This window comes from Balaenoptera ricei, chromosome 2 (assembly GCF_028023285.1).
Source record: "Balaenoptera ricei isolate mBalRic1 chromosome 2, mBalRic1.hap2, whole genome shotgun sequence".
Taxonomy (NCBI): Eukaryota; Metazoa; Chordata; class Mammalia; order Artiodactyla; family Balaenopteridae; genus Balaenoptera; species Balaenoptera ricei.
Window position 1 is genome coordinate 70039037 of NC_082640.1, and position 24470 is coordinate 70063506.

At 49.0% G+C, this 24470-nt stretch overlaps 2 protein-coding genes across 3 annotated transcripts in view; one reads left to right on the forward strand and one right to left on the reverse strand.

Moving 5' to 3' along the window:
- Positions 1-262: 262 nt before the first annotated feature.
- SNAPC5 (small nuclear RNA activating complex polypeptide 5) lies at positions 263-7154 on the forward strand. Of its 2 annotated transcripts, none has more exons than XM_059912970.1 (3): positions 263-435; positions 1734-1823; positions 2589-7154. In XM_059912970.1, exons 1-3 carry the CDS (start codon positions 346-348, stop codon positions 2712-2714), a joined length of 306 nt encoding a protein of 101 aa, XP_059768953.1. In that variant the 5' UTR covers positions 263-345; the 3' UTR covers positions 2715-7154. The 2 variants fall into 2 exon arrangements, with proteins under 2 accessions (XP_059768953.1, XP_059768954.1); XM_059912971.1 differs by having other exon boundaries at positions 274-435; positions 2592-7154.
- Positions 5441-24470, reverse strand: part of MAP2K1 (mitogen-activated protein kinase kinase 1) — an 81958-nt gene continuing 62928 nt past the window's right edge. Inside the window, exons 6-11 of the mRNA XM_059912969.1 lie at positions 14519-14643; positions 11644-11845; positions 10321-10385; positions 7591-7652; positions 7139-7184; positions 5441-6476 (exon numbers count right to left, since the gene is read on the reverse strand). Of these exons, the coding sequence (XP_059768952.1) occupies positions 6363-6476; positions 7139-7184; positions 7591-7652; positions 10321-10385; positions 11644-11845; positions 14519-14643 (614 nt within the window). The 3' untranslated portion in view covers positions 5441-6362. The remainder of the gene's footprint in view (positions 6477-7138; positions 7185-7590; positions 7653-10320; positions 10386-11643; positions 11846-14518; positions 14644-24470) is intronic.

Here is a 24470-nt window from a genome sequence, read left to right on the forward strand (position 1 = left end):
GCGTCTGCAGGTTTGGGGGAGCGAAAGCAGCCGCCTGACGCAACACCAGTGGAAGGGTGTTAGTGCTGTTCAACTGAAGCACTTGACACATGCTATCTGACCATTTTTATCTCCAGGTCCTTTACAGCTCCAACGCCCTTTGCCTTAGGAATCCTCATCATTCGAGTCTAGGTTTTTGGTGTAAAACCCCCACTTCGTCCGTGGGCCGAGCCGGTCCGCGGGGAAGCGGCGACCCCGGCCGCCAGCAGGAAGCGGCCGCCCCGCCCGCCTTCCGTTTCCGGTAGCACGGCGCGGAGATGGCGTCATCGGCGAGTGCCCGGCCGGCCGCCGGCGTGAAGACGCGCGATGTTGAGCCGGCTTCAGGAGCTGCGCAAGGAGGAGGAGACGCTGCTCCGCTTGAAAGCGGCCCTGCACGACCAGCTGAACCGGCTCAAGGTGACCCTGCGCCCCCCACTCCGCTCCTCCGTTCCGTCGCCTCGGCGCCGCGGGCCGCCCGGCTCCCCGCGGAGCCCAGGCGTCTGCGGCGCCCGCCTGGTGCCGCCGGTTAGCCCTTCCTCACCCGGCCGTCGCGGCTGGACCTGGTGGCTTACCGGCACCTGGGGGGCTGGATTTGAGATTATGGGTCCACCCCTCTAAGAATCTTGATCCCGCAGGTCTGGGCTGAGACTCAGCAATCAGTCTGGCGAGTACCGCCCCGCCCCGCCCCATCCCAGGCACACACCGGACCCCCGCAGCCCCGGAAACGCGGGCGGCCGCACCACGCGCTGAGGAAGGGAGACCTCCCGCAGGCTCGCCTAGGCCGCCCCTGCCCCCCACCGGCCTCCCCTTCCGAGCCCCTACTGTCTTTACTACTTAGTATGGTCGCTTGATACAGCTCTAGTCTCGCAAAGCCGACCGGCTGGCGGATGCGCCCACTCTGCGAAGGGAGACGGTAAGGCCCTGCGAGAAGAGACCGGCCACAAAGTAGTTCCCGGTAGCTCTTCTCCCCGGAGCTGTTACTGACTCCACGGCCTTGACGAGGAGTCGAGATTGAAACCCATCAGCGCCAGTTCCCAGACCTCTGCGGAAGTCACCCCCTTCAGCCTCAGTGAGACGCTCCTGCTAATTCCTGCTCGGCACTTCCAGGCTCTCTAATTCCAAGTGAGATGAGGGTTATGAAGGCTCTTTGTAAACTGAGAAGCACTGTCCACCTGCGACCTATGAAAACTGCGCTTTCCCTTAGGGTACATGTAATGGCCTGCACTTCTTTGTGTTCTGACATCACCGCAGTGCCTGTACCAGTGCCTAACGTGAGCGTGCTGACGATGGCCGCGGCCAGAGCCTAGATTCCTTTGCGCTCCGGGAAACGCCCCCATTTTCCAGTCTTCCTGCCTTCGCCTTCTTATTACGGGGTAGACAAGCTCGGGTGTGTGGAATCAGAAGACACCTGGCTTTTTTAAGGGCATGCTTGTGTTTTCTCCCCTGGGCTGCTAGGTCTGGGCGAGTGGAAGCCTCGGCTCAGCTGGAACACCTGTTCACCCTAGGAGAAAGGGGCTGGAAGCTTTCCGTGCTGTTTCCTTAACAGGCGGGGAAAGCTCGAGGAGCCCCACCCTTCCCTCTGGAGCTTCACAGAGCTTACCCTGTTTTCACTCCTTCTCATGATGCCCACCGCTTACAGCGTGCTCAATACATCTCACCTACATCAGTAGCCCAGTGACATAGTAAGGAAAGTGTCCTTGACTCTTCTTTTCTAGGTTGAAGAACTGGCCCTCCAGTCAATGATTAGTTCTAGAAGAGAAGATGAGATGCCGTCTTCTCAACCTGCGCCTGAACAGTCACATGATGTAAGCTTAATCAAGTGTGGGCCCGGGGAGTCCATTCTGCTCTTAAGCTGCTTAGCCATCAAAAATTGTAAATTACATTATCAAGCCCAAAGGACTCTGGGAAGTGCTGATAAGAACTTTCTAGTTTAATGAACTGGCTTGTCTATATTACTGTTTTAAACAGGGAACATCTACCAGCTAGCTACACTGTGGTTGACTGTACTTTTATATTGCCTCGACCTTCCTATTCATCCACTTTCTCTAGTCACTCCAGTGAACTGGGAAGAGTGTGAAGATTTTTGCAGGAAGATGTCAAAACTCTTCCTGTTCTGTGAATAAGCAAGCTTGGGATCTAAAAATAGAGTGTGGCTTCAACTACAAAGCCTAGTGCTAAAAAATGAGTTCTTGCCCTCATCATATCCTTCTCACCAAATGCGCTCAGGAAAATCATCTTCTAAATATACCATATTTGAACAGTTCTCCCAGATGCGTGTTAAGCCTTTAAAACTATTGGAAAGCAGCACATCTAAGCCAGCATAATTCTTATGTAAAAACCATGTTTGTAAATCAGGTAATATTCTATCAAATCTAGGGCATTTACTCTGCTCCCATTTTGGCAATGGGGGTTGGGGGGTCAGGGTAGAATTTGGAGAAATAGGAAAGTGGCCACAGTTCTTAGTGATAAATATTGCGGATGAATATGCAGTTGAGATTTTATTTGAAAACATTAATTTGTTTTGAGGCCAGTGTTCTTCCTACTAATCCATAATGTGTCCTTGACTAAAGCAGATGTTGGTGCATGTAGACAATGAAGCATCAATCAACCAGACTGCACTGGAGTTGAGCACAAGGAGCCATGTGCCAGAAGAAGAGGAGGAGGAGGAGGAGGAGGAAGAAGAATCCGATTCCTGAAGGGGAGAAGAGCCAGGATTAGTTATAGGAGTTAAGTTCAAAGCCTCAGGAACTTTCTCTCTTCAAAGAATTCTTGCCATGGGCTCTGTGGCCTCATTTAAAAGGAAGCAAGAACTTTAGGAGGATGTGTAGTTGTAAAAATGGTTCCATCAATAACTCAAGTTTCAGAGTGCTTTAACCAAAATTATGACATACAGAAAAGCAGAGATGCAGTGTTTCAATATTGAGCAATATGGGTGGTGCTGTGTTTATATTCTGGTCAGATTCAGTAATTGTGTTCAAAACCAGAAACTTCCTCTGAAATGCTATTGAGAAGGTCTGGCATTCGCAAAAAGGGCAGAGTTTAAATACAAGCAAGCCTTTCCAATCAATGCCTCTTTTAAGAAAACCAATTAAAGACTGTTTGCATGCCATTGAACCCTTGTGAGCAGAGCATGGCCACAGTGTGGGAGAGAAAGATGAAAAAGAGGACAGAGGGCCACTTGAGAGCACAAGCTGTTGCCACCTCTCCGTGACATCGTAAAACTGCCTATTAACATGCTTTGTGTGGCTGTCACCACATCTAGGTTGAGACATCACTGTGGTAAAATGTGCTTAGAAATAAAGATAGTCATCAGGCAGCTTGCTGCTTTCCAGACAGAAACAGAGAAGAGGGTCAGTTCCTCTTGGGTGAACGATACAGTAGGATGGTTGAAAACCCATTTCTGGACTTAGGAAATGTGCCATTGAAGAAGGATCACTAGGCTTGGGAGGTTGGATTTTGTAATAAAGAGATGATAGTTACAGAATAAGAGTTGTTAAACTTCATATTTGAAGTTGAGACTCATTTCTGCGTACTGTCCCTTTTCCACTGAATATACAGACAAGTAGTTGCTTAATTTTATAAAAGTAATTGGCCCTGCCCAGAAAAGCCAAACAAAACACAGCCTCCTCAAGCACAGCTCCTTACATAACTGTTCCAGAGAGAGCACAGACATATTTGTTAATATCTCGTTAAAGTTATTTTGAGCTACTCTTACAGGAAGTAGCCAGAAGTTTAAATGAGCATGTTTCTCGGAAAACACAGTGTGAAAATTATTTTGCAACAAAAAGCATCAAGGTACACATTTTGGGGTCTAACTTAAAATATGAGCATGGGTTTTTAAGAGCTAGAAAAGTTGGGTATGAATTCTAGCTTGACCACCAACTGGTTGCTTGCTTTTCACCTTTGCAGCTCACTTTCCCATCTATAAAATGAGAGTACTCATATCTGCTCTAGCAGTTTCACAGGTCCTTGTGAGACACTCACAAGGTATCCTTTAAAAATCCAACTATTGGCAATTCCCTGGCGGTCTAGTGGTTAGGACTCCGCACTTTCACTCCCTGGCGGTCTAGTGGTTAGGACTCTGCACTTTCACTGCCGAGGGCCCGGGTTCATTCCCTGGTGGGGGAACTAAGATCCTGCAAGCCGTGCGGCGGCTGGAAAAAAACACAAATCCAACTATTATTGACGTCTCAGTAAGGAAGTTTGAGGAAGGAATTTGGCCTGAGGAACTCAAAAAACACAGCAAGAGTGATGTAGGGAACATCATTCTTGAGAATTAGATCATTCTTGGTGAAAAGTACTAGGAAGAAATCTTTTTGACTCTCAAAATGAAATAGCTTTGGATGTGAATAGAGGATTTAAAACACCCCTCAAAAGACATTGACCTTGAAAGCGTTCAGATCCAGGTTTTAGGCACCAGGTTACCCCATTCATTAGTTGGCACACTTTGAGACATTCTCAGTGGTGGTGACATCGTCTCTGTTAGGAAAAGACCCTGGGAGTGAGTAGGGTGTGAGTAGGGTGTGGGTCTTAAACCTCATCTGCATGTTTGTATATTGAAAACATGTAAGTTAGGCTGTTGACTTAGAACAGATGTTAGCCTCGCAGTGAGAAAAAAAAATGACTGGCTGAGGCAGCCGTGTATATATAGCACTGACCAGTTTTTAAAATCCTGGCTGTATCTCAGGCTCTGGTAGATCTAGAGTGGAACTACCTACTCAGGAGATTTACCTAAGAAGTTCTGTTTTCTAATTTGAAAATGAAATAGGCCTTTTATTGTTAAATATATATTTATTTTGGTTTTCTATTACCTGCCCTCTCGAAGAAAATGAGGGAAGGCAGCCTCACATATAACCTAAATCTCAAAAGTTACTTTTCAAAGAAAGAAGGGTGGCCAATTGGGACATAGCTTCATTTTCTTTGGCTTCACTGCCGCCCCACAGTCACAACAAACCCAGTGCCAGGCACTTGTCTCCTCTCCAGGAAGGTGTCTCAGGTGTAACTGGAGAGAGAAGGGAAGCCATTGCTCAGTGGAGCAAAGCAGCATGGCACAGTCCCGGGTGGAGGCTCCAGTGCCAGTCAGGCACCGGCCGCCCCCCAATCCTACCCCCACCTACTGTTTTTCCCTTGTATAAAAAGACGGAAGGAATCAGTGGGATCTTTTCACAGGTCCACAGGAAAAGTGGTTGAAAGATAAGGGTGCTTGATGAGAAGAACTGGAGAAAGTCCAAAGATTAGAATTACAGGAAGCCCCATTAGTCCAAAGCACTGAACTTGTCCTCAGTGTGGTATTTCCGCCTTCCAGCCTCCTTCCTGTCTTTGCCTTTTCCCTCTCAGTAATGCGTGGCTGCTAAATCTTTTGATTTCTTGTGCACTACAGACACTGAAAATCCCTCCACAGAAGTAGAATTATCTTTCACCCTTTGAATTTGATAGTATATTTATTAGAATAAGAGATTAGATTTGTTAAACATCTGGATTAAAATGGTAAAAGGATTTCCATACAGTTTTTAGGCACTATACACACTGTTGTTTACAATAGCATCAGTACTTGGATTTGGGGAAAGATAAATCTCATACACGTTAATGCCTTGATCCATTTGTAACATTCAGAGTAACTCCACCATTTTAGAAACACTAATCCAAACTTAAAGAGACATAGCACTAAATATCCCACACGGTATATTTAAAAATAAATACAGAAATACAACCAGAAGTCTACAGATCATCACAGTAGACAGACTGGTTCGCCCCAGCTATCATGGCAGTGAAGGGCTCTGGCTAGATTTTGATGGAAATTGCTGAATTCTACACTAAAAGCAAAAACATAATGAAATAACATGATACACACTTTCTGATGCTCATTTTCATAGCAGCAAAGCATGCTTCACATGCACTGCCTGTGAAGGATCTTACAAGGCCCCTTCCTACTCAGTTGGAAGGAAGGTAAGCCTGGCAAGAATGAAGTACCACCAAGTGTCAAAGAATCCCGAAAATACAGGCAGCCAGCCAGTCACGGTGTGGGAGAGCAGTGCAGTTTTCAGTAAGAATGACTACCCAACAGTCACCAAAGTTTCACTGTAGTTCAACATTGCACGTTTTGATCATCAGCATACACAAAAATAGCCCCAAGCACAAAGCCAGTCCACTTAGGGGAATAACAATAGTAATAAGAATAAAGATGATAATATTGAAAATGACACGAGTAGAATTTTGGCACATGCTGTGTTCTTCATCCTTTGTCGTAGGTGAAATGCACATCTGAACAGAGACAGGCATGGGAAGGAGGCCCAGAAGCAACATGGCATGCCACTGCGCAGAGGACTCGGCTGCTTCCCCAGTGCTTAGATGCCAGCCGCGTGGGTGGGTGTGCTGGGCTGGTTAAGGCCGATGGTGGAGCAGAGCCAACCTGCAAAATCCACTTCCTCAGCATCAGATCTCTTGATAAAAGCATGAACCTGTGTGTGAGGAGATGGACAGAAAGTGTATCTAAAAACCAAGGAGGGAAATTCAAGAGTCCTGGGTCTGGAGGTGGTGCTGCATTTGGAAGGTGCTCTGGGAGCCTGCCCTTGGCCGGTTGCAGGCCTAAAGCCCCGGCTCTGCTGGTCTTACCCTTCCCCAAGCCCGCTCTCTCTGAAATGGAGACAGCCGCTCTGCCTGCAGTGCCTCGCAGACTTGTTAAAGGAACAAAGGAACTGATGAACTTGAGAGCGCGTGCTACGCTGACCAGGCTCTACATGGCATGTGAGTTCAGACGTTTGCAGTACCCCACTCCTCCTACCACACCACCACGTAGGAGACAAGTAAAGTTACTTGGTGAGGGGACTGAATCTAAGATAAGCCAGTCAGTACTACAAAGAGGCCCTGTCCCCTTGCAGGGGCGGGCTGGCCCTTTCTTTCCCTGGACTCCCTCTGGCTGCAGGGTCATCCTGGCTTTTCCATTAAACTGATAGGAGGACTGGGGAGATATGTTGGGTATCCTGCAGGCCCCTGATCAGCTGGACTACAGTGGTCAAGGCAGAGCAGGGTATGGGCTCGGCAAGTACTGGATAGATGACTGACAGAGGAGAACAAATGAGTAAGCAGGTGGCAGTGTAAGAATCTGAAATAAATGACTTACCATGAGTTGCTTCAAATCTGCTCTCTCTGCAGGGTTTTTTATTAAGCTTAAAGGAAGAAAGACAGTGTGAGAGCTCTTGCTTGGCACTGGTTCTAACTCAGATTACTTACGTGTGCATGCATGCCCGTCCTCCCCACACCCCATAGGCTCTGAGGAAGAGTGCCTAAGCCTTACCCACCTTCCTGTTCTTAGCAGAGTGTCACGCCCACAGCAGGTTAATAAATGCTTGTTGAATTAAACTAAGGCCAAAAGGCAATATGCCAGTCCCTTTACAGTTAAGTGCTGAGCGCAGCAGCTGTTTTGCCCGCTGCTACAGTCAGATAGGTCACCTAAGTCCTAGCACTCTGGAAGAAGGGCAGCAGCTAAAGGGTAAAAGGCAAAGCTGTGCTCTCCAAGATGGATGGGGAGCCTGACAAAACCAAAGTACTTTCAGAGAACAGGAGGTGACTTACCATTTATTCACAAAATCTTGAAATTCCAGACTGAATACTCCACTGGGCAACTTTGGAGGAGGCTGCAAGTACATGTGAAGACATAGGAAATGCCCGGTGTCCTGCTCCACCCACCTCTCCCTTCCCCACTCCCACCTCTGGGCAGTGCTGCCCTTATCCAGTCAAGGAAAGACAGGGGTGAGAGGCCAATGGCTGCTACCGGGTTACCGTGTTGGAACCATCAATCTCAAACCAGTCAGAACCGGGGCCAAGTCAGTGTTCTGAGCACTCACTTGTCTAGTGACTGAATAAATCACTGTTCCTCTCTGAGCCTCAGATGACCCTTCTGTGAAACGAGGAGGTTGGGATTAACAATCCCTGGGACCCTTTTTAGCTCTGAGGCTCTACCACTGTACATCTTGGAGTGTGGCAGGGAAACAGAACCATCAATTACTAGGAGCAGCAGCTAGGGGGATATGCAAACCACTAGGCATAGTCCAGCCCAGACAGCACCTGTGAGGCTGGCTAAATAATAAAATGTTTATCCCTCCTGAGCGCTGAAGGAGCACACAAAGTTTAAAAAAACATTAACTGGCAGAGAGCTGGGTCTGGAAGAATGTTACCTACACACTCACTGCAGGAATGAGGGTGTTTGCAGGCATCAGAGCAAGCACACTGGCAGTAGCCCTTGTCTTTCCAGGGTGTATGGTGGAGATCACACAGGGCAAGGCCCTGGGGCACCCTGCTCATGCACCACACAGCCCCAGGAAATGTCACCCACCCTTCTTGTGACCCGTACTGGGGATCTGTGCAGCTTCCTTGTGAGCTGACTTCCAGACACTGCTCCGATGTGTAACCCAAGTCAACAGGTGATTGGAGACTAAAAATCAAACACTAACATTACCAGAGGAGTCCAGCCTACTCCTCCTCTTGCCCTGAACGCCTTATCAGAACAGCAGGTGAATAAGCCTGATCCCAGGTCATGGACTAAAACCCAGCTTTCGGGGCCCACGGTGCTGAGGGGGGCTGAAGGGACTGACTATTCAAGGGAGAGGCCAGGCGAGGGAGGGGCTGTGTGCCAGCAGAGTGTGAGGTGCAGCCCAGCCTCCTGGGAGGTAGGATGGGGGCTGAGAGGAGTAGGTGGGAAGGAAGGAAGAGCGCTAGGTGGGACGAGCCTGAGCTGCTTTTCATCTTGGAGCCTGTTTCCTTAGCTGTATGAAAAGGAAAACGAAACCAGCCTGGCCCACCTGAGCAGTGCCTGGAGCACTCAGTAGGAAAATGAATGTGAAAATATCTAAGAAATCGGTGCACACTAGGTGACTGGCAACTATTTGACCTCAGCCGTCCCTTCCCTTAATGTGGCTCCCACCCAGCACGACCCAGTTTAGGTCCCAGCAGGAGAGGATGGCCTTCCTAACACAAATGCAACACATTCTGCCTCCCTTGAGTCCTTAAGCAGCCCAGATCAGATCCCGAACTTCCTGTGTCCCACAGGGCTTAGCATAAAGGTGTGCAGCCAGGCAGTAAAGAGAGCTGAACTAAGCTCTCCAGTAGACTGTGAACCAGTGACAGTGATTTTTTAACTGCTGGGGTGAGCCAGGATTTTCCCCGCTGAGTTTGTAATGAACAAGGGGACCTATCTGAGCCTTTGGGGGTCTGGTTTTAGAGAGCAGTAAGAAAGCATGAAACTCCACTAGTCTCAAGGAAGAAGAAAATGGGGTGATGCCCTTTACCACGCACCTCAGCCGAGTGGGAGGCCTCCAGCTGCCTCCCAAACAGGTCAGAGCTAGGCCCTCCTCTTCCTCTACCCATGCTGCTCCGGACACCAGGAGAGTGCTGGCCTTCCTTAATCATCTGAAATCCTGTCCTGCCCTCGAGCTCCTCCAGCCCTGCCCCACCCTCCTCTGAGCAGCCATGGTGCTAGTCCTAGCTTCCCGCTCCCCCAAACCCAAACTGATGAATACTTGTCAGTCCCTTCCTTGATCCTTTTTACATTTAAACATACTGGTATATATAGTTCACAAATAATATATCTTCTTTGTATTAAAGTTAGCCAACAGCAAATGAATCACCTGTTATTCCATCACTTCAAGATAATCACTATATCATATTACTTTCCAGGCTTTATGTGCACATACATGCGTACATAGATTTCTTTAAAGAACCAATCATAGTATACATACTATTTTATAATCTGCTTTTTGCACACAACTAATAGTGAATATTTTCCATATCTCCTTCTGCACTGTCACTTTTTATGTTCATTGCTTTATATGGAGAAAACCATATATGGCAGTCACACATGCATTTGCCTTGCCTCCCCTACACAATCTAACAGTCTTTAAGACCTGAGACTGTTTTTCCATTTGTGGATCCCCATCTCACTCCTACCGCCACCCCACAGTGCTTAGCACATAGTAAGTGCACAAGAAACGCTAGCTGAAAAAAAGGAAATGCCTGGTGACTGAAGGATGAGAATGTAAATGGGCAGGTGGAGGCTCCTGAATCTGAGAGAGGAGGAGGGACTCAGAGCTGCATGAAGATGTTCCTGGGGAAGGGACTTCTGCAGCCTCTAAACCAGCCACTCAATTCCAGGATCATGACGCACAAACCAGGACACACGAATCTTGGAGCCCGGGCAGCCCATACTGTGGGAACAGTTCAGAGGTTTCCCAGACAAATCAACTGTGAGTTTTTTTCTTAAGAGGAGCAAATAAATTCCAAGGTCAAAGAAGCCATGCAGTACCTTACCTCATTGACTATGTAATCCAACAACTCAAAAATTGCCATGGGAGGTCGGCTGTCCATTCCATAAGCTACAGATTTTATAAAAAGAAAAAAGAAAACACTTCTCAGAAACAGAAGGTTATTTGCCAATATGAGGCTAGGGGTGGGCATGGACCCTAGTGACTAGAACAGAGTCGTGGACGATAAAGAGAGACAGAAGAGCCACAGATAAGGCCTGAACACAGAGGGGACCAGCCAAAGCCACGGAGTAAGCTGACCAGGGTCGGAGTCTGGGCTCTGCCGCATCCAAGATTTGTGACCTTAGGTAAATCAGCTGACCACTGAGCCTCATTTTGAGTTTTGTAGAGATGGGTAAAAATTATGTCCGCCTTTCTCCCCTTCCTTACACTGAAAGAGGAGCAAATGAGATAATAACTAAATAACTCTAAAGGATTTAGTTTTCATGTTCCCTGAACTTGGGTCTCTTCCTCTTGGCTCTCCGGGGCCACAGCCACCAGCCCCTGCAACAACCCGCCATTGGCTACCCCTGCCCCCTCCCTGTTTCTCCTTTCATGCATGCCCTCTCCCATGTGGGCCTCATGGAGGTAAAGACCAGGTCTCCCTGGTCAGACAGGAATGCCCTAGCAGGAGCTACATCAGAAGATGAGAGCTGGGCCAGGATCTTCCAATACCAGGTTTCCTTCACAGTTCAGAAAGGCAGGCAGTGCTACACAGTGCTTACCACCTCAGAGTCAGACTTGGCCACTTACAAATAAATGCACGTGGCGAGTCAAGCACTCTGTGCCTCAGTTTCCTCACACCTAAAATGGAAATTAGAGTAGTGCTCACACACGACTGCTATTAAAATCAGACAACGCTAGGCAAATCTATGGAGATAGAAAGTAGACTGGTGATTGCCCGGGGGCCAGGGTGGGGCAGCTGGGAGTGATTGCTAACGGAGATGGTTTCTTTCTGGGGTGATGGAAATGTTCTTGAATTACATAGTGGTGATGGTTGTACAACATGGAGGAATATACTAAAAACCACTGAACTGTACATTTTAAAATGTGCCTTTTATGCTGTTAATTTTATCTCAATTTTTAAAAAATCTACCTAAAACAAAGTCATGATTTTTAAAATTAGATAATACGTATAAAATACTAAGCGCAGTACCAGGAACACAGTGGGTACTCAACAAATGGTAGGAAGTTGTTGGTAATAATAATTTCCTACACCTGGAGACCCATGCCCCAGCCTGGCTCCAGAGACAGAGAATCAGCCCTCCAGAAACCCCTGACAGCAAAAGACCACCCACAGGCCAAGCTGGGGCCACACCAGGCCACTCACAGCTGAGGGGCCTTCCGGGAGTCCTTGGCCGGGGCGGTGTCTCAGCCGCATCTCCCTCCACCTGGCACCCAAACATCAGCTCCAGCTCCTTGGCATCTGGAGGAGGGATGGGATACCTCCCGACTGCCATCTCAACCAGAGAGAGCCCCATGCTCCAGATGTCCGACTGCACCGAGTAATGAGTCCCCTGGAGTCTTTCTGGCTGCAGGAGAGACAGACACATTTATCACCTGTGAGCTAGCTTGGCCCATGCATAAGAGGGATGGGTGAGTCCTCATGAATACCTGGGGCTTCCTGCCCCTTTGAGGCCTGCTTGCACTGCAAGAGAGTGCAGGGCTGCCCTGCTTGGTCCCAGCCCTACGTCTACTTAGGCATTTTATCTTCTGCCCCTTCCTCTCCAGAGCTCACATCCTGTTTCAGGACCTCCACTAACCTCTTCAATTTGGCTTCCCACCTGCCCCCAAATGCTGTAATTACCAAATCCTAGCTGGCTCCCGTGGGTCTGACCCCTAACTGCTGTCTCCCCTATAACCTGCCCTGAACTAACAGCATCCTACCCAGCTGGGCCCTGGCTAGGCTTCAGCTGTGGCTCCAGCTTTGCTCATCCTGGTCACTGTCTTACATGTGCAGGACAGCTTATCCAAAGCCCAGCATGAGAGGCTCATCTTGAGTCCTGAGTCCAAAAACATGAAGCTTCTGGAACATGGGTCATGAATGAGGTATCAGTGGGTAGAGAGAACACTGGCCTTGAGAGTAAGGAAAGCTGAGTTCTAAGACCAGCTTTGCCACTAACTCACTGTTCTTGGGCAACATTGAAGAGTAGAAAAGGCAAAGGATCTGGGTTCAAGTCCCAAGTCTGGGACTTACAAGCTAGGTGATCCTGAGCCTCAGTTTCCTGGGGCTAGTGAAATGGGACTAATGATGATAGTAACAACATAACAAAATACCTGCTCTACTAACTAGGGCACTGAAAAGCTCAAATCAAATGAAAATGTATGGTAGATGTTGCAAAATGTTATGCAAATATGAGTTGTTATTGGTGAGAATAGTCAAAGAGAAAGAAATATTATATATAGTGCTATATAAAGCATTATTTTTATTGAGCATTAATTGAAATAGTACATGTATTTCAAGAACCCTACCAAAAAAAAAAATCTTTATTCTGACCATCATGCACTTATTTAGACATCAAATTCATTTCACCCATAGGATTTTTCACTAACCCCAACACGGAACTATTTTGGAACTGACCATGTAACCACAAAAACCCAAACCACTAAACCCTGGATCAATATAAGTTCCAGGGCCTGTTAATTGATTTTGAACTCGATAGTTGGCAGTTGAGTAGCCCAGGGTGCTAGCTGCTCAGTTTTTAGACATTTAGGGAAGAAGCTGAAGAGCTGATGGGCTTCATGCCTTTAGCCACTGGAATGGAGGGGGTGGCGATGTGGGTCAGCGCCAGGTGAGTCATGTTACCAGTGGCTGGAATCACAGTGTGGGCAGAGGACAGACAAGAAGGAATGAGGGTGTGAGCAGGACCTTCCACACAGGGAGGCCAGGAGCAGCTGCCAAATCTTACCTAAGAGGCAAGTGAGAGCCTGCAGTGCAAAGGGGGACTGACCGGCAAGGAGGCCTGGCTTTCAACGCCGGCTCTGCAAGGTGAAGTGGGCAGGTCACTTCACCTCCCTGAGTCTAGATTTCCTCATCTCTAAAATGGGTACACTAATCTTTACTTCATGGGACAACCATATAGATCAGAGAGGATCATCACTCCAGGATATGAAGGTCCTTGAAGAGTGTACATAAAACACAATGTGCTAAGATGCCCTGAGCCCCCGTGCCGGCCCCTCCTTCCACCTCCACGAAGGCCTCCCACTCACTCCAACTAACGCGCCTCTACTCTGCCCTGGTCAGCACTCACCCAGAGCCACGTCTCCCCTTTCTGAATCCTTCTCACGAGCATGTTAGCCATTTACCCACCCGTTCAGTCAACCAAACATTCACTCACTTGCCAAGAATTCCCTGAGCATCTACAGTGTGCCAGGTGCCAAGCCAGACCCTTGGGACAACAGAGACACCTCCGGCCCTATCCCTGCCCCGCAGGGAGCTAGTTGTATGGGGGAAGCAAGAGAACATGCCAGTGTCATCCCTGGGCGCGGTGGAAGCCAGCAGGGCTGGAAGCAGGAAACACCTCAGTGACCTCAGGCTGTCAGCTGAACTAGACTCCAGCCAGGGGACCAGGTAGGTGTGCCGTGGTGAGACATGGGCAGGTAACTGGGAGACATGCAGTGAGGAGGGAGAGAAGAGGCTGGACTGGGGAGACAATTGTGAATAGACTCACAGGAGTTGGGGGTTGCTAGATGCTAAAAGGATGGGGAGCTGGGAAGAGAGGTTAAAGGCTGATGCTCAGGTTTCTACCTTGAAAAACTAAGGAAACAGTGATGCAATTTACTGCTAATGGAAATGGTGGGGCAATCTGGGGTGGGGACATGTCTGGACATGTCAGTCTGAGGGTCTTAAGACGATCAGGCAGAGGTCCTGAGGGTAGCTGGAGCTCAGTGTCTTCAGAATGGAAGCCAAGCTCTGGGAAACATCCAAGTGCCAGTGAGAGCTGAAGCTGTGATCCTACTATCTCTTCCACTGAGTCAGGGCCCCAGGGCCCCAACCATGCTCCAAGGCCTGTGAAGGGCCAAGACCATCTCCCCATCAGACTTTGATCTCCTCAGGGAGGGGACCCCAATGCCTCATCCCTCGTTCTTTCTCACCCACCTCCATCACCCAAGCACAAGGGTCTGGCTCCATAGGGGAAGGCACCCACTTGGCTCCTATTCCTGATCAGATAAGAAGCTGGAAAAATGGAACGCGGTGCTCATACCGACATGTAGGACCTTGTGCCCACGAAGGAGTTGGCCATGGAGTCGATGAGCTGCCCGCTGACCCCAAAGTCACAAAGCTTGATCTCCCCACGGGAGTTCACTAGGATGTTGGAAGGCTTGACATCTGTAGGGAAAAGAAAACAGAAAAGTAGAGAATTGACACAGGTAGGTTGGGAAGGGGAAGGTCAGCGCTCCCCAGACCGACCAGCCCTGACCACGAATGCCATGACACACCCCGGCCCCCATCACAGAGCCAGCCCTTGGCTTAGGAGCACTGGACACCAAGGCCCCTTATTCCCCTTCGTTCAGGGTTCGAGGAAGGGCTGTCAGCAGAGGAATGACAAGCTGCTGTAGAAGCGGGACAGAAAGCCAGTGTTTTCCACTCTTTGAGAATCCAGACTGGGCCAGATGACCCACAGGAAGGAGTCAGTTACCATGAATAATCAAGATTTCAAGGTCTGTTGCTTCAACTGCCCCTGTTGGCAAGACACAATATCTGCCGCCGGATCATAAGGTAGGAAGACATAATAAGACCTGGATGCTTGCTGAGGCTACAGACCAAAGACTAAAGGAGGATGGGATGGAGGCAGGAACTCCTATTATTGACCTCATGCACAGAGCATGTGGGTTTTATAAATGTGCGTGCCAGGGGCTGGGAGCCAACTTTTGATTCTCTTTCACTGAAGTCACATCCCTAACAGCCTGCTCAGCTGCATCTACCTGTTAGTCAGGGAGAGTCTCTTGCTACCGGGGCCAGAGAACTAGGGAGGCCCGAAAGCTGCTCCTCAGGGTCAAGGCAGTGCCCCCAGCACCAGCCCCATTCCCCTTCCCTGCACTCGGACCATCCCCGCGGCCCGCCCTGGCTCCCGTCACCAGTATTAGTCCACTGGCCCTTCCCTTTGCCAAGAGCTGAATTTCCAAATGTTTTTCTTTTACCATCTCCTCTGATTCAGACAACTGCCCCGTGAAGCAGGCAGAGCAGAGCCAAGAATTCTCACTTACTGAGGCTGGGACTTGGTAAAGTTCCCCAGGGCTTTGTGGACAGACATCAGCAAAGCAAACAATGAGACCTGCTCAAGAGCAGGCCACACCCAGGAGCAAAATCGTAAACCCTGACAGGGAATCTTTGACGGAAGTAATACAGACACTATACAGGACATCTGGAGAACCAGAGGAAAAAAATGAAACCCCCATAATTCCAACCTACCAGAGCCACTATTAACATTTTATTATTTTCCCCTTCAGTACTCATAGGAATGTGTTTATTTATCCTTAAACAAGTTTCTAACAGATCCATTTAAGTATCTTTCCAAGGGTAAACTGAAAAAAAAAAAAAAATCACCCTCTCATATCCCAGTAAGTCCTTCACCTGCCCACCTCCACCCAGCCCCTCATCATCCCCAGCCTGGGTCAGGTCCTAACCACAGCCCCCAGCCAGCTCTAGCCTCTCTCCACCCACCGCAGGCTCCACCAGGGCAGGGATGTTGGCTGTCTGCCTCACCCCTGTAACTGCAGAGCCAGGACAATACCTGGCACATAAGAGGTGCTCCAAAATGCCTGTGAATGAATGGAGATAAACTCACCGTGTACACATGCACACACTCAGCACCATGGGTGCTGTCTTTCTAAGACCCAGCCCTCAACGTGTCACAAGACACGACAGCACAGGATACGAGATCTTTCCAAACCCCTTGGCAACCTCCTGTGTCTCTCATATACAGACTCTCAGAACACAGGCGTCAGAAGCAGCCTTACAGGGCATCTGGTTCCTCCCCTTCATGGTGGAGACGAAAAGCCTACAGCCCAAAGGGATCCAGGGACTTGACTGAGGTCACACAGCAAAAACTGGATAGAGCAGGAACCAGAACTCAGACCTTGTGATGCCTGGACCTGTCCTCTCCCCACCCTCCCTGCTGCCACATCACTCATTCCCGTGTCCACTGAGCTCCTGCTATGTGCCAGCACCACGCACGTACCTGGGACACAACAGCCAGCAAACTAACCCAGTTCCCACTGTCACAAAGCTTACACTTTAGTGTGAGGAGACAGACTAAACAAACCAACAAACCAATGTGCAGCATCAGGTGGTCTCAGGTCCATGAAGAAAATAATAACAAAACCTGGTAAGAGCCCAGACAGTGAGGGGGCTGCTGCTGTGACAGAGTGACGAGGGAAGGCCTGTGGGCAGGGACGGCCCTGGAGCGATGACCTGGGTGAGGTCACGCGGTGAACCGTTCGGCCTCCCGGAGAATTATTTCAAACACACGGGGAGGTTATAAACTTCAGGAGCTCAGGAACCAACTTTTCCTTTGTTTCTTCCCAAGCCTGGTGTTAGGACCGGCCCCGACAAACACTTCCCACCGAGGAGCCCCTGGTCCTCGTCTCCACAGCACCGTGACCCTTCTCCAACAAAGGACAGATGCCTGACCCCGGAGGCCGCTGTTCAGTGTGTGCGAAGTGAGGCTGAGTAACAGGCCGGAGCCGGGACAGCTGGGCACAGGGAGGCGCCCCAACATGAGTCCCTCCCTCCACCGAAGAACGTCCCAGCCTTTCCTTCCTGCAACTGGACCACGAAGCCCTGAGCTCCCTCACCTTCCAACGTTCCCATGGCCTGTTTAGAAATGACCTGCTAGGCCTTGTTATAAAGCAAAGGAGTGGCACTGGCTACAGAGACAGGGGACCTGTATTCACATCCTGGCCCTGCCGCCTGCTCTACGTGCAGCCTTCAGCAAGTCCCTTCGCTTCTGTAGTCTGTGGTCTACGTATCAGTAAAGCAGTGATAACAGTCCCAGCTCTCGCAACCTCACCACATGGAGGCCAGGATCAGTCGAATGAACTGTGGGCACTTAAATAGCACACACGTTACAGGATCACAAAAAATGACTCTTTCACAGGTTGCCCTCTAAGACAGGCAGTTCACAGCACCAGACACCCACTCCCCTCACTCCCCCCTGCTGCTCAGACACCACTCTCCGGGCCACAGCTGCTGCTCAGGAGTGGCTGCACTGCCTCTGTGACTGTCCTTGTATCTGATTTCTATTCACATGGCAAGCCAGCCTCCTTTTTTGCAAACTTATATAACGCCACTTTCCTCCCTCCCTGGCTGTGGCTCCTGCTTCCGCCACCTGCCCCAGGGAACTTCGCTGCCTGGAGGCTGCAGAGATCCATGCGGGTGGGGGCCAGAGCGGAGCAGAGGGAAACCCTCAGGGGAGTCTCCCTGCTTGGACCACATCCATCCTGGAAGCCAGATGCACACACAGGGCCCCTCCTGGTGACCCTGGAGGCCTGACAAGAAGTTGCATGGAGACCTGGGCACTCCACTCCACTCCAGAGCGTGTGGCTGGAGCTACCAGGCCAGGACATGCTCCTTCCCGGCAGCCCCGGCCAAGTCGGGCTCTTCTCTAGGGGCAGAAAAGAGGTCAGATAAGGCCACGGAGATTGTTTCCTCCAATTGTCAGCCTCCTGCATTTGCTTCCCACAATCACCGCCTCTCCTTCCTCTGCTCCCGTGCCCAGCAACTCCTCCTCCAGCCTGTCTTGCACAGTGACCGGCACTCCTCCCGTGGGACAGCCCCCGCACAGAGGCTGCCTCGCAGTACAGTCCAGGCCCCTCGGCCTGCCCCCTTCCATGCCCGCTGTCCTGCTCACTTCTGCAACTTCTTGCTGCAGCACGTCTCCGTGTCCACCTTCCCCAGGCTGGGGCTCGCCTGCCTCTCTGTGCTGGTCCCCACCCCTAAAACCTCCTCCTTTCCCACCCACCCGTTCACCTCTACATCCAGGTGCCTGGTTCTTTTGAGTGCCCTTCCCAGCATGGAATACTGCCCTGCTTTGGAGCCCTGGGAGGTTTAATCGGGCTTTTCCTCCCACATCTTCCCTAGCAGCAACCTCAAACGTTGTTCACATCACAGGCGCAAGCCCTCTCTACTCCCCGAGGCCTCTTCAGGCCTTGGGTTCTCTTTCTGACCCTCCAATATTAGGAGAGTGAGGCTGGGAGGAGCCCCAGCGTGTGGTGGGACACTCTGTATTCCGCAGCAAGCATCCACCACTCTCTGAGCTCCCAGGCTGACAAGCTTCCCTAGGAAACCTACAAGATGCTAAGGTTTGATACCCAGATCCTGCCCCGGCTCTGCAACAATGAAGATGGATAAACCTTCCTTCTTCAAAAATGATTAAGGAAGTGTTATGAAAAAACTAAGCGGAAGAAAGTATTTTCCTCTCTGATATTTTCTGCACCAGAAATAACCACTGTTCAAAGCCTCCTGATATTTCCCCCATGAGCACATGGTATTAACTTGACTTCTGAGCATTTTGTTTCTTTTTTAAATTAATTAATTAATTTATTTTTGGCTGCGTTGGGTCTTTGTTGCTGTGCGCGGGCTTTCTCTAGCTGCGGCGAGCGGGGGCTACTCTTCGTTGCGGTGCACGGGCTTCTCATTGCGGTGGCTTCTCTTGTTGTGGCTCGCGGGCTCTAGAGCGCAGCCTCAATAGTTGTGGCACACGGGCTTAGTTGCTCTGCGGCATGTGGGATCTTCCCAGACCAGGGCTCGAACCCGTGTCCCCTGCACTGGCAGGCAGATTCTTAACCACCGCGCCACCAGGGAAGCCCCGACTTCTAAGCATTTTCTACTCCTCTTTGGATTAAAGAATTCAGCGGAGTCACTTGTTTATTCTATAAACACTAATAAAGTGCCTGCACTGAGCTATGAGTAAAAAGGACAGGTCCCTGTTCGTGTCCAGGCTGTCACCACCAGGGGAGACAGATTTCAACAAATTAGAAGCCAGCCAACCTCGGAAGACACCACAACAGCTCTGGTTCATTGAGCACCTACTATGCCAGGCCTTTTAAATATATTGTCTTCTTTAATCCTCACGACAATGGTGTGAAGTAAGCATTATTAACCCCTATGCACAGACGAGAAACACTGAGGCCCAGAGTCTGGGAGTTATCTGTCAAGGTTACAAAGTGAGGTAATGGCAGAGGCTAGAGTAGAAGCCATAGATTGATTGTTTATCCAGAGGCTAGCTAATCTGGGTCTAAACAACAGAGCAAATGGCAAACCATAGTGGGTTGTACTCCAAAGTTTCAGAAAAGCCATTACTAAGTTGTGGGTGAAGGTGGTCAAAAGGCACAAACCTCCAGTTATAAGATGAATAAGTCCTAGAGATGCAATGCACAGCATGGTGACTACAGTTAACAATACTGTATATTCGAAAGTTGCTAAGAGAGTATATCTTAAAAGTTCTCATCACAAGAAAAAAATTGTAACTATGTAAGGTGATGGATGTTAACTAGACGTACTGTGGCCAATCACTTCGCAATATACACGTATATCAAATCATTATGTTCTACATCTGAAACTAATACAATGTTATATGTCAACTGTATCTCAATTTTTTTAAAAAGTTGTGGTTGGGAAGCGGCAGGGGGGTCACTCACATTACCAATGAAACAAGCTTTATCTGGGACTAGGAGCTGACTTGGGGTAGGTTGAAATCCTTAAAATCTGGTTGTGAGAGAAAATAATTCTGAGCTCCAGTTTAGTGAGCAAGCGCTTCCTTCTCAGCTCCAGCTCATCATCCTCCTCCTTGACAAGTTTAACTGCAAGAGACGTGCTGACAGCAGGAACTAGAGGCTGTTTCCCACCTCCTGATTAACAAGTGAGTTCAAACAGTGAGCCTTCGGAGCACGTGTGCCGGGTCCTAACAAGCAGCTATTTTTCTCTCTCCACTTTCAAGAGTTTTGCAACCAAGGCCAGCAACTGCATTTCAATTTCTGCTTCCCTCCCAAGATTCATTAGTTTTTTTTTCTTTTTTCTTTTTGGCTGCGTTGGGTCTTTGTTGCCGCATGCGGGCTTTCTCTAGTTGCGGCGAGTGGGGGCTAGTGTGCGTTGCGGTGCGCGGGCTTCTCATTGCGGTGGCTTCTCGTTGCGGTGCATGGGCTCTAGGGTGCGCAGGCTTCAGTAGTTGTGGCATGCGGGCTCAGTAGTTGTGGCTCACGGGCTCTAGAGCACAGGCTCAGTAGTTGTGGTGCACAGGCTTAGCTGCTCCGAGACATGTGGGATCTTCCCAGACCAGGGATCGAACCCGTGTCCCCTGCATTGGCAGGCAGATTCTTAACCACTGTGCTGCCAGGGAAGTCCCTGATTCATTAGTTTTGAAATGCTTTCATTTTCTACCTTTGTGCACCCCTCTCTGCAAATGCAGTGCTCATCCCTGACCCAAAAGGCACACAAATGCTGACCATTAAACAAGAGATGATGTTGCAAGAGTTCAGGATTTGGTTTTCATCAGCACAAATCTGAAATCAGGTAGTAACAACAGCTACAGCAAAAGGTATAGGCGTTACACTAAAGGGAGAGGGAGAGAAGGGAGAGGGAGAGAAGGGAGAGAGAAAAAGAAAAGGGAAAAGGGGGCAGTAAAGGCAAGAGTTTATGGATCCTGGATTCCCTGATCTCTCATTTCTAATGAACCCATACTAATGCATGGCAGAGCAGCCCCATATTACAGATATGGAAATTAAGACTCAAGTAGAAGCCACTTGCCAAAGACCACAGAGTAACCTTCCCATTAAAAGAACATGCCTGAGAGCAGTATACTTCCCCTTCCAGACTATCTGGGCGACTTCAGAAGACAAGCAGATATTCAATCTATCACAAAGCCAATCAACCACCTGTGGGCAGAAAAACAACGTTGGCTAACTTGGATGCTTATCATCTGTACTTCAAGAAAGAGAAATTAGCTAAAAACCTGTTTTGACCTGCTGAAAGCTAATTTTGCTCAGCAGGAGGAGAGGAAATTAAAAAAAAAAAAAAAGTTGGAAAAAGGAAAGGTAGAGGTAGGTCAGAGATCTGTTCATTTTTAAATGGAAAGTGGGAGAGAATTTCTAATAATATCACCATAGTTATGGTGACCCAAGCTGCACCAAAGTAAGGCACTGCCATTTGTGCCTGGGTCACAGTCAGCATGATTCACCCGTGAAGTCAAGGTCACTCACCAGTCGTTCTAGCTTAGCTTCATACAGGCCCTAAAGGAAATGCCTAGGAAATCATTCGCTCTTGCCAGGTAAGGACAAACGTAAGCTAAGTGGAGCGGGAACATCCTGTGTAACCTACTGAGAAGGACCCTCCCCACCATATACACTAACTGGGAGAAGTGCTCCTCCCTGACTCCAACCAACTGCTCCAGGTGGAGACTGACAATCGGAACCCTGTCCCTGACGCAGGCTGGGCCATTCCCAGTTCCCCCATCCCCTGGCATGGTGATCTGGTGGGTCTGGGTATGTGACCAGTATTAGTCCAATTAGAGCCCTCCCTTGGGATTTTCTATCAGAAGCTGGGAAAAGCTCTTGCCTCCCTGATAATGAGACTAAAGCCAGAGGCAGTGGTTCCCATGTGGTAGAGACAGCTGGCCTGAGAGAATAAAGCCAACATCAGAAGAGAAACAAATGAGAGAAAATTAGCAGGTTCCAGGACATGCCGCCCCGACTCCCCCGCCCACCCCCGGGGATACCGAAATCTGCAGATGCTCAAGTTCCTTATATAAAATGATGTAGTATTTGCACATAACCTATGCACGTCCTCTTGCATGCTTTAAATACCTCTAGATTACTTACAATACCTAATACAATGTAAACAGTTATAAATACAATGTAAATGCTATGTAAATGAAGTTTTGCCTTTTGGAACTTTCTGGGATTATTTTTTCCCAAATATTTTCCATCTGCAGGTTGGCTGAATCCAAGGATGCAGGTATAGAGAACCGACTGCACACCATAATTGAAGTATAACAGCTAATGGCATTTGAGTGCTTGGACACAATTTTCCCTAAGGCCAGGCTGCATTCTTATTCTTCCTGAGGTTTGGTGAGCTAAGCCAAAAAACAAAAACAAAAACAAAACACCTCTTTTATTGTTTGAGCTAATTCGTGTTCACCAACAACCAAGAATCCTAACATCCCCTGATTCTTATCATCAATTGGCATCAAAAATTACATTAAGTAGGTATACAATGTGGTGTGGAAATGGTAGCACCACCTTTGGAGTTAGGCAGATCTGGATTTGAATCCTAGCTCTACCAGCACGAGCTGTGTGACCCTGCAGGAGGCCAAATTACAGAGCCTCCTGAAGCCTGTTTCCTTGGCTGTCAGGTGGGAACAGTAATTCCTACTTGATAGTAGGTACTAAGGGCTCAATAAATAAGAGGAACTACATATGAGATACGCAGGATTTAGAGTTCAATGTCTCTGAAGCTTGGGGGAAAAATAAGAGCTAACATTTGTTTGAGAAAAAACACAAGCAACATAGAAAATCAGGTCCTGCTCGGTGGGGTTCCTACCTATGTGGGCCCTCCCCAACCCCCCACCCCACCCCGTCAGTGCCAAGAGGATCCATGCTGTTCCCCAATAGTCTCTGAATCGTTCATCACTCTTGCTAGTCTCTAATCCAGATGCCTTCTGTACTCATATTCATTCTACCATCCTTCTAGTCTTTTTTGTTTGTTGGAGGGGAGGGGAGAGAAAGGGTTACCTCAAAAGTAACCCCTTAATTACCTCCCTTCACCTACAGGAGGGAGCTCCACCAACTATCTGCACCAGGTAAGTTTTGCTAGAATACTCAGGGACTTTGGCCTGGGCTGTGTCTGGGATGGACTTGATGCTCACTGGGAGCTGGGGTCGGGGTGGGAGCCCTTCCTCCTGCCCCTGGACAAAGCAGAGAAAGCCAAGCTTCAGAGCACGCAGGACAAGGCGGCCCAACATGGAGAGAGGTTGCCTGGGATCCCAGTGGTCTTCCATCCCTGCCCTGTCCCTTCCTGAGCATGGGCAACATCTGGCCCTTGGGCTGCGCAAGGGCCCCCAGATCCTTATAAGGAAGTCCTCTGTTCTGTTTACACTGACTCAAGTTGGTTTCTGTTACTTGTAACAAAGAATCCTCACCAAGAGGCTCCCACCTCCTCCGGGAAGCCTCGCCCGACCCCTCTACACCCACAAGGCTCCCTTCTCCCTGGAGCTCTTACCATGTATGTCACTTGTCATGTTAGTAGGTTTGCCAACTTCTTTTAGTCACATTTTTTCCTCTTAAAAAATCCAAACATCCACAGAAGTAGAGAGAGTGTAACCATGTACCCAACATCAGCTTCAACAATTATCTACGCATTGCCAGTCTTGTTTCAACCAAAACCCTCAGTTTTTCCTTTGTGGGGTGGGAGGGCACAAATATTTTAAGGCAAATTCCAGACCTTATGTCAATTCATTCATAAATCTTTTATCCAATTTTTAAGGTATAGTCTTGCTTCTTTGATTAGGACTACAAGCTTCTTAGGAGCCCAGCATTATATGTTCAATGGGCTTTTAAACACCACAAACTTGACTCTGTTACACACACGTGGTCCACGAGTTTCCTCTTCATCTGGTCCTGAGGACAGTTCCAGGAGATGGAGAAGGAAGCAAGATTACCACTAAATGAATGAAGGTAAGGCTCAGAAGTGATGAGGGACTCTGACAGGATCACTCAGGGAGCCAATGGCCGAGCCTGAGGGAACCTTCCATGAGGTTCCGTCCGCAGCCAGGACGCTAAAGGGAAAGGGAAGCAGTGGCTCTGAGGCCACTTGGTGGGTAGCAGCTTTCTGAGGACTCACTGCCTGCCACTACCAGCCAATGAAAGCACCGCACACAGTTCACAAGGCGGCAGGCACTTACCTCCAACAATAAATTTTGAAACATGTTGTTTCCAAATGGAAAAAGCAAATCCCACCATGTTTGTTTCTAATTAACTCGGTGCTATTAAGCCTAATGCTGGTTCCCACCCTCAAGCTGAGATGCTCCACTAGACTACGTTGTCACTCTGTAGCATTGGGCATGGTTAGCTGGGCTCCACCTTGCTAGGGTAGTGATTAACAAAATCTGCCCCTTCTTTGGTTACCAGGTCACCAGACTTCCAAGTCAAACCGGCTCTCCT

Bases quoted from the DNA above. Each gene is read 5' to 3' on its own strand.
- SNAPC5 (XM_059912970.1), top strand. From the start codon at position 346: ATGTTGAGCCGGCTTCAGGAGCTGCGCAAGGAGGAGGAGACGCTGCTC. The intron at 436-1,733 runs GTGACCCTGCGC...CTTCTTTTCTAG, and splicing joins ACCAGCTGAACCGGCTCAAG to GTTGAAGAACTGGCCCTCCA. The intron at 1,824-2,588 runs GTAAGCTTAATC...CCTTGACTAAAG, and splicing joins CGCCTGAACAGTCACATGAT to CAGATGTTGGTGCATGTAGA.